This window comes from Chelonoidis abingdonii, chromosome 10 (assembly GCF_003597395.2).
Source record: "Chelonoidis abingdonii isolate Lonesome George chromosome 10, CheloAbing_2.0, whole genome shotgun sequence".
Taxonomy (NCBI): Eukaryota; Metazoa; Chordata; order Testudines; family Testudinidae; genus Chelonoidis; species Chelonoidis abingdonii.
Window position 1 is genome coordinate 23457150 of NC_133778.1, and position 19718 is coordinate 23476867.

General features: G+C 37.2%; 1 protein-coding gene across 5 annotated transcripts in view; it reads left to right on the plus strand.

Annotated features, from left to right (window-relative positions):
- The window catches only part of SF3B1 (splicing factor 3b subunit 1), a 44629-nt gene that overhangs the window by 12036 nt on the left and 12875 nt on the right, over positions 1 to 19718 (plus strand). Inside the window, exons 2-10 of one of the 5 annotated variants that reach the window (XR_012656628.1) lie at positions 4161 to 4327; positions 5679 to 5780; positions 6325 to 6439; positions 6635 to 7971; positions 8289 to 8368; positions 16924 to 17091; positions 17309 to 17543; positions 18755 to 18967; positions 19327 to 19448. Coding sequence is in view for 3 of the 5 variants with exons in the window: in XM_032803625.2 (XP_032659516.1) it covers positions 4161 to 4327; positions 5679 to 5780; positions 6325 to 6439; positions 8289 to 8368; positions 16924 to 17091; positions 17309 to 17543; positions 18755 to 18967; positions 19327 to 19448 (1202 nt within the window). In the remaining 2 variants the exon portion in view is untranslated. Of the gene's footprint in view, positions 1 to 4160; positions 4328 to 5678; positions 5781 to 6324; positions 6440 to 6634; positions 8369 to 16923; positions 17092 to 17308; positions 17544 to 18754; positions 18968 to 19326; positions 19449 to 19718 lie in introns of those variants that run through there. The other 4 variants (XR_012656627.1, XM_032803625.2, XM_032803626.2 and 1 more) reach the window with 4 other exon arrangements.

Consider the following 19718-nt stretch of genomic DNA (forward strand, 5'->3'; position numbering starts at 1 on the left):
GTACTCACTCATCTGGTCGTGAATGAGTTAGGCTAGACCATCACACCATCGATGTGTGCAGCTACAAGATCATCCTTCCCCGATTGAAGAAAGGAATTGGGAAGAATCCTTTGACAGTCACGGAACATCGAAACCTCAATCACCTCAGGAATTCCACTGCTGCATCTGAGCCCAACTTAACTAATCCAACAACAATTTTAAGCATCATTTTCGTTCTCAGTGACCCAGAATTAGTAAAGTTTGACTACATTTATTTCAGAAGCATTTTGGCTGTAGAGCAGTGTTATCACTCTAGTTAATTTCGGGCCTGATCCTGCTTACGTCGAAGACAGTGGCAAACCTCCCATTCATTTCATTTGGAAAGGCAGAGTGTGGGTATATATGCGATTACTGTGTTGGGGCATCACTCAGAGGGCAGAGTTAAAGTTTCATGGACATGTACCATAACTCTGTATATCCTGCTTTCCAGAAATTTGAGTTTGCCTAACTTGAGTTGCTGGAGTGGCATGAGATACCACTGGACAACCTTAACTGTCTGTTAACAAAGTCCTTTGTCAATGAATTTCTTAGGTTTTTTTTTTTTTAAACGGAAAAATGTTGTCGATAGGAGTTAGTGGTCATTTAGGAAGTTGTAATATGTGTAGCTGAAATGCTACTTCTGCCAGGTAATGATAAACTTAGTTCTTATGTAGCACTTTTCATCAGTAGATGTCAAAGAACTTTACCAAGGAGAAAAATATCATGCTCTCCATTGGGGAAAGTGAGGCCCAGAGCAGTGAAGTGAGCTGGCCAAGGTGAGCCAGCATGCTAGTGGCAGAAATGGGAATAGAACCCAGACTTCCTGAGTTCCCGTCCATTGTTCATCCCATAGGCCGCATGGTTGCTATGTGATTCCTAAGTGCCAAATACACTTTGTTATAGTCGAGTGGGATAATGGCTGTACTTTAAATTTTTGGAATGTGTGCTTACAGGGTCAGTGAGAGAAATCTGACATGGTTTATGTCTAAAAAAAATCTTGATGATTTTATTACATGCTAGTTACGGTAACTTCAAATGAGTGAGAGAAGACTGATGTATTTCCTTCCTGCCCTGCAAGGTACCTCCCACCACGGCCATTTCTAGCTTACCCTCCCTTTGCTGTCTCATTAAGCCATTCACGGGCCAGGTGTGTACAAAAAACACTGGTAGAATCTGTGAACCTTAATACAAACTGTTTTTTTTCCAGATGGTCTGTATCTCAGGAACCTCTTGCTCAAATGACCCCAAATTTGGATAACTAAGCCAAATTTTATGACTGAGCATGTGTATTTTAGATCACTTAGAAAAATCACCCTTTAAACAGAAAAGTCTTCTCAATCTTAACAGCTGGAGAGATGGTGCTCCACTATCCGGATTTCCAGCACAGGATAATCAAGAAAGAACAGAAGGTTCTGAGAAGTGTGAAGTAGTCCATTGATCTCAATGTTTTCATTCTCAGGAGAGCACCCAATGGAGATGAATGCAGCTGAGACAGTAGCTCTGAAGGGTGTGAACTCCTGTGTTCATCTGAGACCTTATCTACACTACAAAATTATGTCAATCTATATTACTTTGGCAGATAGCTGCTGCAGTAATTAAATTGCTTTTGCATGCCTACGCTATGCTCCTTGTGTCTAAGGTAACCAGATGTCCTGATATTAGGGTCTTTGTTTTATATATACAATTATATCCCTCGTCTGCCTGCCCCAGAAAAAAGTGTCCCAATTTTTCATACTTGCTATCTGGTCACCCTACTTGTGTCAGTGGTACACGTCCTCATTAGCGGCAGTTGCATTGATGCAGATAGCAGTGTCCATAGATAGCTATCCCACTGTGCAGCGTGCCACCATCTAATGCAGGATGTTTTGGGAGGTTTTTGCAATGCCTCATGGGACCAAATGAGTCATGCAGGGGTGCTGGGAACATGATTTCAGCATCTCATAATGCAATGTTCTCCATCCCATAATGTTTTGTGACTCTTTTCAAAATCCCCACAAACCTGCACATCCCCTCTCACTGTCTGCCATGTGTTTCAGAAGTATGGATCCTGCACAGCTCTACTATTCTGATGAGCATTGCAAGCATGAGGCACCTGATCTTGCGGTATTTGCAAAGCCACCAGAGGAGCTGCAGGGAACATGACGATTCCTTGGAGGCTAGATTTCTGTGGGACGTAGAAAGAAACAATTCATAGTTATTGGCGGTATTCATGGAACAGCTGCAGATGGTGAAACACTGGTTGTGGACCTGGTAAACAAGCACCGACTGTTGGGTTTGCACTGTCATGCAGGTTTTGGATAAGGAGCAATAGCTGCAGAATTTTCAGATGCACAAGGTCACATTCCTGGATCTGTGTGCAGAGCCTTCCAGCAGTGACACCAAACAGATCTGCACTGATGGAGGAGGAGCAAGTGGTGATTACTCTGTGGGAACTTGCAATGCCCAATTGCTACCAATCAGTCAAAGGACTGTGACACTGGGCAATGTGCTTAACATTATGGTTTTGCAGCAATGAGGTTCCCAAAATGTGGTGGAGTGATAGGGAGATGCATGCCATCTATTTTGGCCCCAGACCACCTTGCCACAGAGTACATCAACAGAAAGGGCTACTTTTCTGTGGTATTGCAAGCATTAGTCGATCACTGGGGACACTTTACTAACATCAGTGTGAGCTGATCAGAGAAGGTGCATGACGTATGCATCTTTAAGAACACAAGTTCAGGTCAGAAAGCTGCAAGCAGAGACTTTCTTTCCAGATTGATAGATTACTATTGGGGATGTTGAAATGCCAGTAGTGATCCTGGGAAACACAGCATACCCCTTACTCCCATGGCTCAGGAAGCTGTGCACTAGCTGCTTCAACAGTTCCAAGGAGTGGTACTATTACAGGCTCATCAGATGCAGAGTGACAGTTGAACGTGCCTTTGGCTGTTTGAAAGGTTGCTGGTGCTGTCTATTCACAAGATTGAAACTCAGTGAAAAAAAATCCCAATAGTTCTAGCTGCCTGCTGTGTCCTGCATAATATTTATGAAGCAAAGGAGGGAAAGTTTCTGCTGGGGGAGGAGGGAGGGAATGCAAAGGTAGAATGGCTGTCTTCTGATTTTAGGCAGCTGGATATCAGACCAGTAAGAAGAACTCAAACTAGAGCTATTTGGTGCACAGAGGTTTTGGCTATGTTTGCACTACCGTGATAAATTGACCTACGCTGTGCAACTCCAGCTACGTACCTTAAGTCGAGTTACTGCGGGGTCTGCACCGTGGGGGGTTGACGGGAGAAGATCTCCCACCGATTTACTCTACCCCTGATGAGAAGCGTAAGGTACAGGGATTGACCGGAGAGTGATCTGCAGCTGATTTGGCAGATCTTCACTAGACCTGCTAAATTGACGCCAGTGGATCAGTCTCAGAGCATCTGTCCCCGCACCTGCCCTTTGAAAGACCATTTCATTAATGAGCTCTAGTAATCTGTGCTGCTGTAGTGCGCTCTGTCTGGCATTGCTCTTTTGCACCCTGGTATGAACCTTGTAATGAGTGCTGTGTGTGTAGTAATATAACATTGTAAATGTACCTATTACTATTGTTTGTGAATTATGTCAGCCCTACCCAGCATATGTTGTGAACTAATAAAGATTAATTAAGTTTCCAAAAATATACTTTTATTCCATATCCATGCAAACAGATACATTTATAGCTGAATAAAACTTAATAAATAATGGGAAACAGGTTAGTGAGTGTCATTCACTAGCTAAGATAAATGTTGAACAGTTGAGGCCATTTTAGGCATGATCAGAACTTTGTTTTAATCCTTAGGTCTGCTCAAAAAGAATTGAGAATATGTCAACCTTAAGAACAGTCTTGGGGTAAGCTGTATCTCAGGAACATCCCCCCCCCCCCCCCCCCAAATTTGGCTCACTTGCAGTACATTTAGATATTGTTCCAATATAAGTGTGCGTGAGAGACGCTACTATAAGAGGATCACTTTGGAATAGGGAGGAAAAAAATCAGTCTTTTCTGTGTAATGTTAAATACTGCTATATTATTTGCTGGATTTTTCTCAAATGTCTCACCACTTACCATGCTTGTAAACTTTGCTTTGACAACAAACTAGATAAGAATACTAAAATTGATTATTTCTTCCTAGATATTGAAGCACAGATTCGAGAAATTCAAGGAAAAAAGGCTGCCCTTGATGAAGCTCAGGGAGTTGGCCTTGATTCCACAGGATACTATGATCAAGAGATTTATGGTGGCAGTGACAGCAGGTTTGCTGGATATGTGACTTCTATTGCAGCAACTGAACTAGAAGACGTAAGTGAAACATATTTGATTTAGGGAAAGCTGTCAAAATAATTCAGATCTTAATTTTGTTTCTCTGAGTATTTTAAAATTAGTCAAATAAAGAAAAAAAACTAGCAGGTTTCTTAACAGATTGAATATTTTAATCTTAAAATTTCAAACTCAGTAAAATTTAAAATTTTAATTTACATAGACTCTAAGAGTAAAAAGAGAGAAAATTAAAAGGGATTGTCTTTTTGCTGGTATTTACCTCCTCTCCTCAATAATGTCCTTAAATAAAAGACTGTCAAAATATTCATTCCCAATGTTTATAAAGTTTAGGCAAATATTTTAAGTCATAACCAAAATTCTAGTTGTGTGAATAGTCACAAAACACCTATTAACTCCTCTGACTATAAAGAAGTAGACCGTGTAGTTTAATAACCCAGGTATACTCTTTAAAAAAGTATATGGGGTAAGGAGAAGAGTAAACAAAACAAAAATTAAGCTGACACTTGTAATTCAAAAGTTGGTTACATAGTAGGTATTTTGATACTTGACAAAAAAAAAAGCTAGTAAGCAAGTGCTATTACTTATCATTAGAAGAGGTCAAAGGCTGCATTTAAAACAGACCTCCTAATGAAAGGGAGAAAGTCAATTTAATAACTGTTTTGCATATATTTCAGTTCAAATGGCTTACTTTTAATAGCTATTTAATAGTATTAAAACTGGCTACAGAACTGTAGGAGGGAATATCTGTACTGAATATAGTTAGATTATTATATGTACAGTATATATATTGTAGGTACTTTTCACATGAGAATTTCTAATAATATTATGTTTAGAATTCTGTTTGTGATTTGGTAGCTATTATTGAGTTGGCAGTTTCTTTATAAGTTTCTGATTCCTTCCCGCCCCCACTGCCAGGTTTCCCATCAGAATTCCCTCCTGAAATTTTGTCATTTACATGGCCATTTTCTTTTCAAAATTTCAGATTGGATTGCTTTATTGGGGATTGTGTAGAGCAGAGATTTCTTTTTATTAGGTATATTACATGTCTCTGGCATCTTCCATTTCCAACAATTGATGTTGGAGATCATCTAGTACTTCTATTTAACAAATATAGACAATTTACTTCATGCTTGGTAACACGTGGCAGAACACATGATGCCTGCACATCGGCAAGCTATATTTTAATAACGTAGGTAGCATCATCTGCTCAGCAGTTGATTTTTTGGAGTAAAGCTACTTTTATGAACAGGGGGATAAAGTATAGCGTAAATGTAGCTGGTTCTATTTTGATATAATATAGAAATGTAAATCTTGCAACATGTAGTTTAAAATAAACAATGCATTTATCTTTCTGAAAATTTTGTTTTAACAGGATGATGACGACTACTCCTCTACAAGTTTGCTTGGTCAGAAGAAGCCAGGGTACCATGCTCCAGTGGCATTGCTTAATGACATACCACAGTCAACTGAACAGGTGAATTTTCTTAAATTTATGAGTATAGAGGAAAGTCATTCTAGGTTTTTTTGTGTAATTGTTTTGGTTTTTAGTAAAATATTTTACAATATATTATCTTAAAGTGGTTCCGGTAGATTTTATGTTCCATAATTTTAAGACTTTAAAAACCATTTGGAAAAATACATTAGTTCTTTCACTATGAAACTGGCAGTTTTATAATTACTGAAAACAGAGTCAAGTGCTTGAAAATCATCTTTATAAGGAGGAGAAAAAACTAGAGTTAAATGAAAGAGCAATTCATTTGAAGCATGGTAATGTGGTTTAGTCAGATGTGACTGCTGGACAGAAATTCACTGGTAGCAATCATTTTTTCCAGTTGTAAAGGGTAATTTCCCCTCAGTTTACTGTTCCGATGTTTCATGATTTGAGACTGTATAATAAATCCTAACCTATGTAGTAATACTGGAAACTCACATGGGTTTACCTTTCTACCACTCATCAGATATCTTTCATACTGCTATTTTGTATAGTGGGCTAACAATCAAATATTCTTTACTTTAAGTATGATCCCTTTGCTGAACATCGTCCACAGAAGATTGCAGATCGAGAAGATGAATACAAAAAGCACAGACGGATGATGATCATTTCTCCTGAGCGTCTTGATCCTTTTGCAGATGGTAATTGGTTTCACTTTTTTATAGGTCTTATCAAGTTTGTTGTCTTAAATTGTCTTTAGCCCTTTGATTTCTTTTGGCATGCTTATGAACTTAGTTTTGTTTTAAACATCCCCTTTTTTATATAGATTTTTATAGATTTGGTTGAAATCATGGATGTCATATTTTTCATCTTTATAACACAAGTTTTCTTTCCAGGTAGAAGGACAAGAAAATAATGAGCCATTGCCATAGAAACACAAAGGGTTAAAGGTTTCTCTTTTCATTTTGTTTTGGGTTGTGTACTGTACTTTGAACAACTTATGTATTTTGTGCTCAAAATAATTGTACTTTGAGTACATGGAAAGTTTTCATTCCAAATCATAGATTTACAGCATTAATGCTTTTGAAATGCTAATTCTCAAAATAGAGCACATAATTCTTACCATCTTATGTTAATACAGGTAGTATAGCTGAGTGAAACAAAAAGCATATAAAGAGACTTTGATACTTTTAATAGTGCAAGTCTGTTCTGCTAATTTTAGTATGCAAGTCAGCACAAGGGACATAATGGGCCTGATGGAAGCTTTCCTCAGGTGAGTGAGTTTCACAAGTGAAAATAAGGCGCCTGTTTGCTTAAAATTAGAATCTGTTGCAGGTTTTACAAATTAGAATTTCAGCCTGCATGAATTAATAGGGATATTAATTATTTTACTTGCTTAATTGTAATAATTGATATAAACATGTTTTGTCAGAATTCACAGGCCCATACTAACTGTCCTTAATTTCTTTCCTACAGCAGTACTGCTATATGCCAGTCCTGTCTGCATTCTTAAGGGTGCAGTTCAACACATCCTGTGTAAATTATGGTGAAAAAGTATTCCAAAGGAAAGTCCTATCAAAGCTAGTGTCAGAATGACACTGCCAATTGGGCAATGATCTTAAGTATAGAAAATGTTTAAGAATTTTATTTTTTCTAAATTGTAATGCTATACTGCTTGTATAGCAAATCTGCACATTTTTTTAGAATAGTGTGTCCATGATGAGTCTCATTTTTATATACTTGGGCTTCCGTAAAGTATTTAAAAGTTAAAATAAAAACTCAAGATACATAGAATAAAACATGGTATACAAAAATCTTTTTGCCTGTGAGTATCATTGTGATGGTAAATGTACTGTATTACAGTCAACTCCCAGTTGTAATTATACCTTCAGAAGAAAAGAGGGTCAAATAGTATAATTTCATTTTTTTATTATATAAAAAATGAAGCCCTTCTACAATATGACACCTCAAAATAAAGAACTGGAGGGGTTTTTTTGTCCAAATTTGTCAAATGTATAAACTGATCTTTATGCTAAAACATTTTGAATCATTATCTAGGTATACAGTAGTTATTCATAGTCAGATAACAAGTAGGATTTAACAGCTTACACAAGGTAATGTTTTGAATATAAATATCTTTCCAAAGTGTTACTAATGGTAAAGAGATAATTTTCTAGGCTTCTATTCTGCTGCTTGAAGTCAGAACTGCTGATGGACACAAAGGCACGAAAGTGTACGTATTCCGGATTAGCAACCCAGGAACCCATCACTTCTGAAGACTCTTAACTGTGTTGTCATTTTATCATTTTTATCTGGTATAAAATATTTGTTTTAAACTGCAGTAGTTATGTTTGTGTTCAAACAGGTTAAATTGATCAACAAACTGAATAAAAGTAAGATACGTGTAATTTTTAAAAAAATTCAATCAAAAAAGTAAAATTAAGTGATTATGGAATAATATAATATTAGAGCAGGACAGTGAAAAAAGTCCATTTTTTTGATTATCCTGTACTTATTGTATTCCTGTCCTGTTGCTGTTCTCTTCTGCAGGAGGGAAGACACCTGATCCTAAAATGAATGCCAGAACATATATGGATGTTATGCGTGAACAGCATTTAACAAAAGAAGAGGTCTGTTATCTTTTTGATCTGAGTTTAATGCTTTATTTGTTTTGTCCTGGATTTTTAAAGGAACGCAGGCCTTAGGCTCCTTTGAAATCTAGTCTTCATGTGTAAATGGTTATTACTTGTTTAAATATCACATTTGTTTGAAAGCTTATCTACTAGGGTTCAGAATAACAGCTAAGATAACCATGGAGGAGGAAAATCTTTTTGTTGTTGTTGTTCTTTTAATATGCACAAAGTAAATTACTTCCTGTTCAGTCATAGTCAGATTCCCATGTTGATCTTTCATGCAGCATAAACGATAGAGATTTTTAAAAAAGTGATTGTAAAACCTCAAAACAGTTGCTAGAGGATTTTGATGACAGATATCATATCTGAACGTGCATTTAGTTCATTTAAAAAAAAATCTTAAATCACTAGAGAGTTCAAGTTGATTTTGTTTCTTTAAATTTGGCCTAAAATTTAAATTTGTTTTTAAAAGAAAAATTAAGTCTTATACAAGACTTTGAACTGGTTCCCCAAGCTATATTTGAATAGATTCCAAATAGGTTTTTAAAGAAATTTTTTTGCTGCAGTGTTTGAAACCCACGTGTTGGGGTAGCTTCTGAGACCTTATCCATTCAGTAGCCTCCAATACCTTATTCAGTCGCTTCCCAAGAACTCGGCTTAATGCCAAACTTGTCTCTGAGGTTTCTTTATTGACATGCAGTCAAACTACACTTGAGCTGATCAGACTCAAGCATAGGTGGTGGGTACCAGGCATACAACACACCCAGAGTTAGAGCAAACCTTTTCCTTTAAATATGTTTACACATGACATTGTATTTACTATATATAGCATTTTGGGATTAGCTTGGTTACATTGTAGGAACCAGTCCTTGTACAGCACATATTTGTTACCGCTACCATAGTTAGTTTTTTCTTTATGAACGTTCCAGCATCTAAACTGTACTGTTCTCCTGGAGTGAATCCACATGCCAGCAACTCTTGTCTGTAAGACATTACACCTGCATATGTAAGTGTCCCCTAGGTGCAAACAGCAGGATGTCTGGGGCTTTCCAGATCTTGCATTGTCTTGCAACAGTATTTGAGGAAGGAAAACAAACTTCTTCCACTCTATATGGGTTGCAGTGGTTTCGCATTTAACTTCATGGACCCTTGTTAATTTTCTTACCCTGGGTAGCTGGTGTTACCTCTCTTGTACCACATTTTTAACTTTTCTAGGGTGATAAAAGAGCAAGTTTTCTTGCTTCGTATCACTCACTCAAGACTGGTTTGACTTTTGATAGCATGTATCCCCCACATGATGATATTAGAATACACTGATTCAATGCTATACTTCTTTAAAAGCCATTACAGTAACTCCTCACTTAAAGTCATCCCGGTTAATGTTGTTTTGTTGTTACGTTGCTGATCAATTAGGGAACATGCTCATTTAAAGTTGTGCAATGCTCTCTTCTAAAGTCGTTTGTCAGCCGCCTACTTTGTCCCACGCTTACAGGAGGAGCGGCCTGTTGCAGCTAGCTGGTGGGGGCTTGTAACCAGGGTGGACAGGCAATCCCCTATTAGCTCCCCCTGTCGGCTCCCCACTCCCCTAAGTTCCCTGTGCTGCAGCCATCCAGCAGGCTATCAATTGGCAGTTCAGCTGTCCCTCCCCCCCACTGCCATGTTCTGCTCCTGCCCTTTGCCTTGGAGCTGCTCCCAGAGACTCCTGCTTGCTGTGCAGGGGGGGAAGGAAGGGGGCTAATGTCAGGGTGTCCCCCTCCCCCCACTCCTGCACCCTGATTACTCTTTCTCCATATAGAGCAGGGAGGGGAGAGAGACAGAGAGAGCTTGGGCAGCAGCTGCAGTCTCACCTTCATGATCCACTTAAAAAGAGGATGCACTTAAGAGTGGGTCAGCTTACTTAAAGGGCAGCGTGCATCTCTCCCTCTCTCTCTGACACACAAGGTGTGTGCCTGTCTCTGTCTGCTGTGCTGTCTCCCCTCCTTTGTGTTCATGCTGCCTTGTGTGAGAGGCTACATTAACAGCAATGTGTTAATCTTTGAGAGTTCATCCAGTGCTAGTTCATCATTTAGCATTCTCTGGGAAATATCCCTCCCTCTTCCTCCCTCTAACTTTACCACCTCAACCATGCTTCACAATCATCATAGCTGTGAATAGTATTAAATTGTTTGTTTAAAACGTATACTGTATGTATATCTATATAATATATAGTTTTTTGTCTGGTGAAAAAATTTCCCTGGAGCCTAATCTACCCCCCTCTCCCCCTTTACATTAATTCTCATGGGGAAATTGGATTTGCTTACCATCGTTTCGCTTTGTTGCATTTTTCAGGAACATAACTACAACGTTAAGTGAGGAGTTACTGTATAACATTATATATATTATATGCAGTTAACAAAGTTTCATTAATGAATCCTTGGTTTTGCTCGTTCAGTGGATGCAGTACTTTTGCTGGTACAGTATCTTCTATTGAAATGCTTGGTCATGTTCCCATACATCTCTGTCAGCTGGTTTTTAGACTGACATACTAATTTCAAACAGTCCAGTTACTGTCCCAATCCTATTAAGTTTCCTTTGGTGTCATTGCCCTCCATCTGGGCAGTCTTCTGCATTCTAAAAGATACATTTTTGTCCAGAAAGTCCTTTCAACAGTTTTTAACAGTATTCCACCAAATTTTAGGGGGGCACAATCCTTAGGGTGACTGCAGAAATGGTAAAATTCAGTAATACTGACATACAAACAAAACATCTTTGTACAATATTTCCTTAATAGGTCTTAATTCTAAATTATTTGCAATTGTTTTCAATCTAGGATATTTTACTCTATATTTTTAAATTTATTTACAGAACTCCACCATGTGGTTTTTGTTTTTCCTCACTTAGTAACATTTATTTTTCACCACAGTTAAACAAAACTTTTGGATAAGATTTCAGTAGTTGGGCTTCACATCTTATATTTACTGATTTTCCTTGGTGCTGGGTTTCTGTCTGCTGTCAAAGTACACGGCCATCTGAAAAAGAAAAGAGCTTACTGTGGCTCCTCTTTGGAGCCCTTGTAGGACTTTAAGTAATATGTCATCTTTCATACTTTAACTTGCACTTTTATTTGCTATAACATTTTTAGCTGTATTAATTGAATTATATATTAGTATATTCATTTAATATTTATATGAAGTGGAACTGTTTTGTGCTTACAGAGTGTTCGTGTACCCCTATACAAGTCACTCTCTGATCACTCAGTCACCTTAAGGTTCATTGTTCATATGCCCGCTTCTCTTATGCCCATTCTTGGAGATGAATTGTCATTTTATTTTATTATTATTTTGCTTCTGCAGTCTTTTAGTTGTTTTACTACTGAAAAAGGGATCAAGGATCTTTTCCCACTATCCTGGTTCTGGCCACCCGTTCAGTCCCTATTTTTATTTGCAAATTTATATTTAACTTTTATAACCTAGTTTAAAAAAAAAGAAGTTAAAACTTCATAAAAGCATTGAGACACCCAAAGGATTAACTAACAAAGTTAAGAATGCCAGGAGACATTGGCTGCTGCTCAGTGTCTGCGTCACCTTTGTGACTATGAATGAAAGATTTAGCTGGATTTTTAGTGGAATCTTTATGAAAAGCCAATTTATTTTTCCAATACATTTTACATTTTCTTTTTAAATAGGAGTTTTCTTAAAATCTGTGGTCCCTTACTGTGTTGTAAACAGTTTTGAGAGACCAAATAAATATTTACCTGCCAGCTGAGTCTTTGAACCTGCTTTCCTAAAATAAATTTACTCTCCTGAAGTTTTCCTTTTGTAAATTGCATGTTATGCGCAGATGACACATTTCAATTGGTTACATTTCTGAACTGCAATTTTTATTTTTGAATTCAAGCTTTGAATTAAGTTCTTCACAGGAGAGAGAACTTTTTTGGCCTGTGCTCTAACTGCTGTATCCTTGCAACATTTTGTTTTTACTAGGGCTGTCAAATGATTAAAAAAATTAATCGTGATTAATTGTTCAATTAAAAAATTGTGATTAATCTCACTGTTAAACAATATTATGCCATTTATTTACATATTTTTGGATGTTTTCTACATTTTCAAATATATTGTTATCAATTACAAAAAAGAATAAAAGTACAGTGTTCAGTTTATTTTTTATAACAAATATTGGCACTGTAAAAAAAAAAGTATTTTTTAGTTCCCCCATTACAAGTACTGTAGTGCAACCTCTTTATCATGAAAGTTAAATTTACAAATGTAGAATTATGTCAAAAAAAAAACAACAACAAAAACCCCTGCATTCAAAAACTAAACAAAGTTCACTCAGTCCTACTTCTTGTCTGAGCGACTGGCTGAACAAGTAAGTTTGTTCACATTTGCAGGAGATAATGCTGCCCGCTTTTTGTTTACAATGTCATCTGAAAATGAGAACAGGCATTCACATGGTACTGTTGTAGCCAGTGTCATAAGATATTTACTTGCCAAATGCCCTAAAGATTAATCTGTCCCTTTATGCTTCAACCACCGTTTCAGGGGACATGCGTCCATGCTGATGATATGTTCTTCTCGATAACAGTCCAGAGCATTGTGGATCGATGCATGTTCATTTTCATCATCTGAGTCAGATGCCACCAGCAGAAGACTGATTTCTTTTTTGATGGTTCGGATTCTGTAGTTTCCGCATCTGAGTGTTGCTCTTTTACGATGTCTGAAAGCATGTTCCATGCCTCATCCTTCTCAGATTTTGGAAGGCGCTTCAGATACTTACACTTTGGGTGGAGTGCTATAGCTATCTTTAGAAATCTCACATTGGTATCTTCTTTTCGTTTTGTCAAATCTGCAGTGAAAATGTTCTTAAAACAAATAACTTGCTGGGTCATCATCCGAGACTGCTATAACAAGAAACATATGTCAGAATGTGGGTAAAACAGAGTAGAAGACATACAATTCTCCCCCAAAGAGTTCAGTCACAGATTTAATTAACACATTATATTTTAACGAGCATAATTAGCATGGAAGCATGTCCTCTAGAATGGTGGCCGAAGCATGATGGGGCATATGAATGTTTAGCATATCTGGTGTGTAAATACCTTGCAAAGCTGGCTAGGATAGTGCCATGTGAACTCCTGTTCTCACTTTCAGGTGACATTGTAAATGAGAAGCAGGCAGCATTATGTTCTGTAAATGTAAACAAACTTGTTTGACCGATTGGTTAAAGAAGTGGGACTGAGTGGATTTGTAGGCTCTAAAGTTTTACATTATTTTGTTTTTGAGTGCAGTTACATAAAAAAATCTGCATTTGTAAGTTGCACATTCACGATAAAGAGATTGCACTACAGTACTTGTATTAGGTGAATTAAAAAATACTATCTTTTATCATTTTTAGAGTGGAAATATTAGTAATAAAAATAATATAAATGAGCACTGTACACTTCGTATTCTGTGTTGTAAATGAAAGCAATACATTTTAAAATATTAAAAAAAAAAAGAAAAAGAAAAATCCAAAAATATTTAATAAATTTCACTTGGTATTCAATTGCATAACGGTGTGATTAAAACAGCAATTAATTCTTTGAGTTAACAGAAGTTAATTGACAGCCCTTGTTTTTAGTGCTGTTTTCACTCCCTTATTTTCCTTGTGTGTGTCAGCTATCTGAGGCTTTAATAAGCTGATTATTGCACGTAATTTTTTCTTTCTTTCTCTGACAGGCAGTCAATTTTCAGTTTGTTAAAAAAAATCTAGTAAATCTGTTTTTTGAGCTGATTAATGCTCCTTAAATTGCTCTTATTTATTTTTCTGCACACTAAAACCTAGATCACTTCCCCACTAGTATATTCAGAAGCAATCAAGCCATATCCAAATCCCTATTTCCTTTTTCGTCATTTTGACCAAATCTTCCATAATACAATTAAGATCAGATTGTCACTGATTTGCAGCAACAGCACAATTGTTTACAGATTCATTATTGGAAGGGCCCATTTCCTTCAGAATAGTTGTGAAATCTTCTTGGGGGAAAACTGCATATATTGATGGTAGTTGTCACCACCTGACCTCACATTTGTATAATTTGTTTGATTACTAAGGGTTTTACTTGGTGTGATTGCAAGAGTTATACTGCCATTACTGGGTTTCATTATCAAGCCAAGCATTCTCTTCTTTAACCCTTCAGCATCCTCTTTAACATTTTCACTGTAGCATTTCACAACCCCAGCGTTCAATTCCCTCTGAACTCTTCAGTGTTCATTTGTGCAAAAGCTCCTTTTAACTCCTCTTTCTCTTTCCTTGAATCCCTTATGTCCCAAAGGGACACATTTCTCAGGCGAATACTTTTGGCGGCTCTGAACTTATCTTTTGTGGTTTTTTGTTCTTATTTTTTAACTTCGTATACTTTGCCTGCAAAAGGTATACTCACTAAATACAGTCTTTGACAGACAGCTGCTTTTTACTTTGGATTCCTGTAAATAGGTAACAGGCATTGTGTTCTCCTTGACTTTCAGGAATCTTTTCTATTTAGTTTGTTTCCTTCTCTACAACTTTCATTTATTCTTTCTGCTTTATACATTCATCCCTTAAGGTGACACATTTTGTTTGTAAAGTTTTAGCCATCAGAAGCGATCCTTGAGAAACTGTTGTCTTGATTTGGGCTTATTTTGTTTTAGGGGGGAAAAACTAGTTATTGATTTTTTCCATGGTTGCAAAAGTGGCCTATTGTTTGAAAATTTCAGTGGCATTCAGCAGACCTCTGGTGTGCTCAGGCAAGCATTTATTTTTTATGTGCCTCTTTTTTCCTTGCTCTCTGGAATTCCTTTTTCACTTGATCCCACTCTCCCCTTCATACTTCTCTAAAGAGCCCGTAGATTTAACGTACTTCTCCAGTGTGGTACGAAGTTCTTCATATTAAACCCTTAATTCCTTCCAATGCCATTTTCCTTAATGCTAGGTTGTGATCCTCACACTAAGGGGTGTATATGTTACCTGCTCCAGACAAATAGATCTGAGTTGCTGCACCAGTAAGTAGTGGTAGCTTCGGAGACCTTATCCGCTCAGGAATATGTTGGGGTGGCTTCTGAGACATTATCTACTCATCCTCCAAGACCTTAGTTCCCGAGAACACAGCTTGACTCAGAGCTCATCACTGAGTTTTCTTTATTGCATACAATCAAACTACACTTGAGTTGAACACGCACACGCGTAGGGGCTGGGTACAGTGCATACCACATATCTGAAGGTACAGAGCAAAACTCTTCCTTTGTATATATTTATACATTATATTGCATTTACTATACATTGCATTACACATTTTGAGATTGGCTGGTTACTTTGTAGGAATCAGTCCCTGCACAGCATACTCTGTCCAGGCACTGTTCATGTATGATTTACTCTAACGTCCTCTTACATTCCCGACTTACCTTATCTGTTGTTATCTTGTCCATTGTAAATGTTGTGCGGGTGTATCTTAGGTGGTACAGACATTCTGTTTCCGGCCTACTGATCCATTTACCTCCCTAATCCTGTCTCTCAAGAGATGAAGTCTCATTTATGTCAAAGCAGGGCTACAGCATGTTGCAGTACTAAGAACTCTAGTATGAAACCGACATTGATTTTTGGTCAACGATGAAAAAAATTTAAAAAGTGTAAACGTTTAAAAGTTGATATTTAAAACTTTCTTTAATAACCAAAATAATAGTACAAATTGCATGCGTGTGTGTATACATACACACACACACACACACACACACACACGGCTTCAACAGAATTATGCTGATTTACCCCACTTGAGGATCTGGCCCATGTTTTTTATGTTGTCATCTTAATATTTATGTATTTACTGATAAGCTAAAATAGAGTTCCATATGAATTATATATCCAAGTTGTCTAAAGCAATCTTCTTAGCTATATGTCTGATCTTAATTAAATGTTAACTAAAACCTAAATGAATAGCTTCAAATATTACATGCTGCGATATAATTCATTTAAAAATATTTTTAAAATAATACTCTTCTAAGCACTTGGGTAAAAAAGTTGTTTGGTTGAGGCAAATGTGTAGTAAAGTTTTTAAATGTACATAGTCTTACTAATCATATTGAAAAGTATTTTGTAATTAATCACTTCTAAAATAAAATTTGATTTAACTTTCCATTTGTAATACATCTAGAAGCTTTTAGAAAGACAGTGGTAAGACATGTTTGGTCTAAAATACTGGTTTCGTAAAAATCTAATCCCAATGTAGATGTTTCTCTGAAACTTTTAAAAACAATCTTGTGAAAACTTTTTTTGAAAATAAATATTCTACTGCGGAATGCTGAACGCAAACATTGCAGCTTTATGCTAGTATAGGAGAACTTGAAATTTAAAATTGACTGGAAATTGATTATAAACTGTGTCAAAATTTCATTGTCTAAGCTGAGAAAAATGCAAAAGGAAACAGCATGAAGGTGAATTAGAGTTTGCTGTCTCTGTTTTAGTATTACCCTACAATATTACCCTAAAGAAACTCGTTTTGAGAATTTTTTTAATGCACAAATGCCCTTCTAAGGAATAAATGCTCTATTTTTTTTTAACAGAGGGAAATTAGGCAACAACTAGCAGAAAAAGCTAAAGCTGGGGAACTTAAAGTCGTCAATGGCACCTCCTCCCAGCCACCTTCAAAACGCAAACGGCGTTGGGATCAAACAGCTGACCAGACTCCTGGTACTACTCCTAAAAAACTATCCAGTTGGGATCAAGCAGAGGTAATTATCCCTTTATTGGTTAACCTCTGCATTGTATAAGCTGTTAATGTTTCCAGCAAGTCTTAAGAGTTCTACAGAATCTCTTGACTTCTGTAGATATCTCACAGACTGCACTTCTATTATACTAAGTAGAAATTAAGCACCTACCTTTTATTGTAGTAAATAAAATCAAAGGTAGCTGAGGAGTTTTAACAGCTTCCGCTTTTGTCTTGGTTAGACTCCTGGACATACTCCTTCTTTGAGGTGGGATGAAACTCCTGGCCGTGCAAAGGGTAGTGAGACTCCTGGAGCAACCCCAGGCTCAAAAATATGGGATCCCACTCCCAGTCATACACCAGCAGGAGCTGCAACCCCTGGACGGGATACACCTGGTCATGCAACTCCAGGTCACGGAGGCGCAACTTCCAGTGCACGTAAAAATCGATGGGATGAGACCCCCAAAACAGAAAGAGGTATTTCTGAAATTACTAGAATTGATAGAAAGGTCTGGATGGATAATGGGATAAGAACTTTTCACTTCAGGCTGTCAGTATGAAAGCAAGTTAGGCCAGAAATAGGGGGAAAAAAATATTGCTCTCAGACATCCAGTGGCTGATGTGTTTTTCAGCTGGGATGCTAGTAGGCAGAGTTCTATCACAAAAATGTCACCCCTCATGGTTTTAGTAAAGGAAGCTAAGGCTATGCAGTATGCGCACTACATGAGCGTGACTATGGTGCCATAGCTTCACCACTGTAACCTTGTAACTTGAACACAGAAGGGGTTTTGGTGTTACTGTAGGAACTCCCTCATATGGAGTGACAGCAGCTAGGTTGACAGAAGGATTTTTCTGTCAATCTAGCTGCATTTACATGGGGGAAGCAGGTCAGCATAGCTACAGTGGTATGGATTTTTTCATATCACTGAGTGCCACCACTGTGTTGACCTATGTTTTAAGTGTACACTAGGCTTAAGTGTCTGTTTTAGTAGTGACGTTGCACTATCCGTTGCAGTGGCCCTTGAAGATCAGGGTTTTGAAGTATGCAGACAGGACAGAGAAGTTCACATTGCGTTGTCTTTTATGGATATATAGAAAATGTTGCTTATACTGTCAGTTAGGCATGTTCCATAAGATTCATGCATTTATACCCCTGTTTGATTTGAAAAACTTTATTCGCCTGTTAGACTATAGAAGAAATCTTTGTCATATATTAAATTGTTAAAATATTTTAACAAAGCAAGTAGTGGAGTGTTTAATCTAATATATAAAATAATCAAGTTCTTTCAAATATGTTGTGATGATATCTAGTACTGATTGCTCAGATGAAACCAAAGAATATAAAAAAGACTCTTTTCATCCCTAAGATTAAATTCTTGCATATATTCATTATACTGGTAGTAGACTTTAATATTAAGGATGAGAGAAGTTTTTGCTTACCTGTTTGCTATCTTTGCTTATCTGATCTACCAGTGATGATGGAGTTTGATGTTTCTGTTGTATGTTGTTACGGGCAAGGAGGTGAAAGAGTGGAATGGAGTAGTGTAAGGGAGATCAGATCTTGATATTGTTGTAATACTTCCCTTTTAGAATGTTTTGTTTGTTTGTTTTCACTTTCAGAAATGTTGCTTGTAAGATCTGACTTGCAATCATCATAATCTGAAAAAATTGGGCTTTTAATTTTATAGATACACCCGGACATGGCAGTGGATGGGCTGAGACTCCTCGTACAGATCGAGGTGGTGATTCAGTTGGTGAAACCCCAACCCCTGGAGCAAGTAAAAGAAAGTCACGTTGGGATGAAACACCTGCTAGCCAAATGGGTGGTAGTACTCCTGTTTTGACACCTGGCAAAACACCAATTGGTACACCAGCGATGAACATGGCAACCCCTACACCAGGTAAGATTAATCCATTAACTAAGGCTTCTGTTTTCTATCACTTCATATTAAAATGTAAAAATAATGTAGATTTATATAGGCATCCCTGTTCTGTTTTTTGACTATGGAAGCCTAGCTTTGTATTCTGCATGTCTGTAGCAATTTAATTCTGGCAGAGAACACAGAACAATGTTACCTCAAAGTCCGCTGTGAATGTTTGTTGAATTGATAGGCAAGAATTGCTAAAGAGCTTCTTGGAAGTTCTGACTCAAGCAATTGGAATTCTGAGGCCAGTTCTGTACTCAAGTGCTGAATGTCTTAATTCCAGACAAACGTTAAAGACGATAAAAAGTAAAATCCTTTCTTTTACATAAATGTAGGTCATATAATGAGCATGACTCCTGAACAGCTGCAGGCATGGCGCTGGGAAAGAGAAATAGATGAGAGAAACCGGCCACTGTCTGATGAAGAACTGGATGCCATGTTCCCAGAGGGATATAAGGTAGTTGATCTGAATAAATCTAAGCAGTCTGTCAGTATAAATGCTGTTACATACTGGTGATACATTTTCATCTCAAAATGTGGATTTTAACAATAAAATAAATGTTTTGATTTGAATGCCTCAAACTAAATACAGATGAATTCATTCTGACATTTGTTAGTTTACTTACTGGTATTTTATAATCCAATAGAAGGGAAAAATTTAAGAGGTAAATTTAAAAGGAGGGCAGTTTTTCTTCTGCTTCACCTTAGGGAGCTCATGCTGATTTCA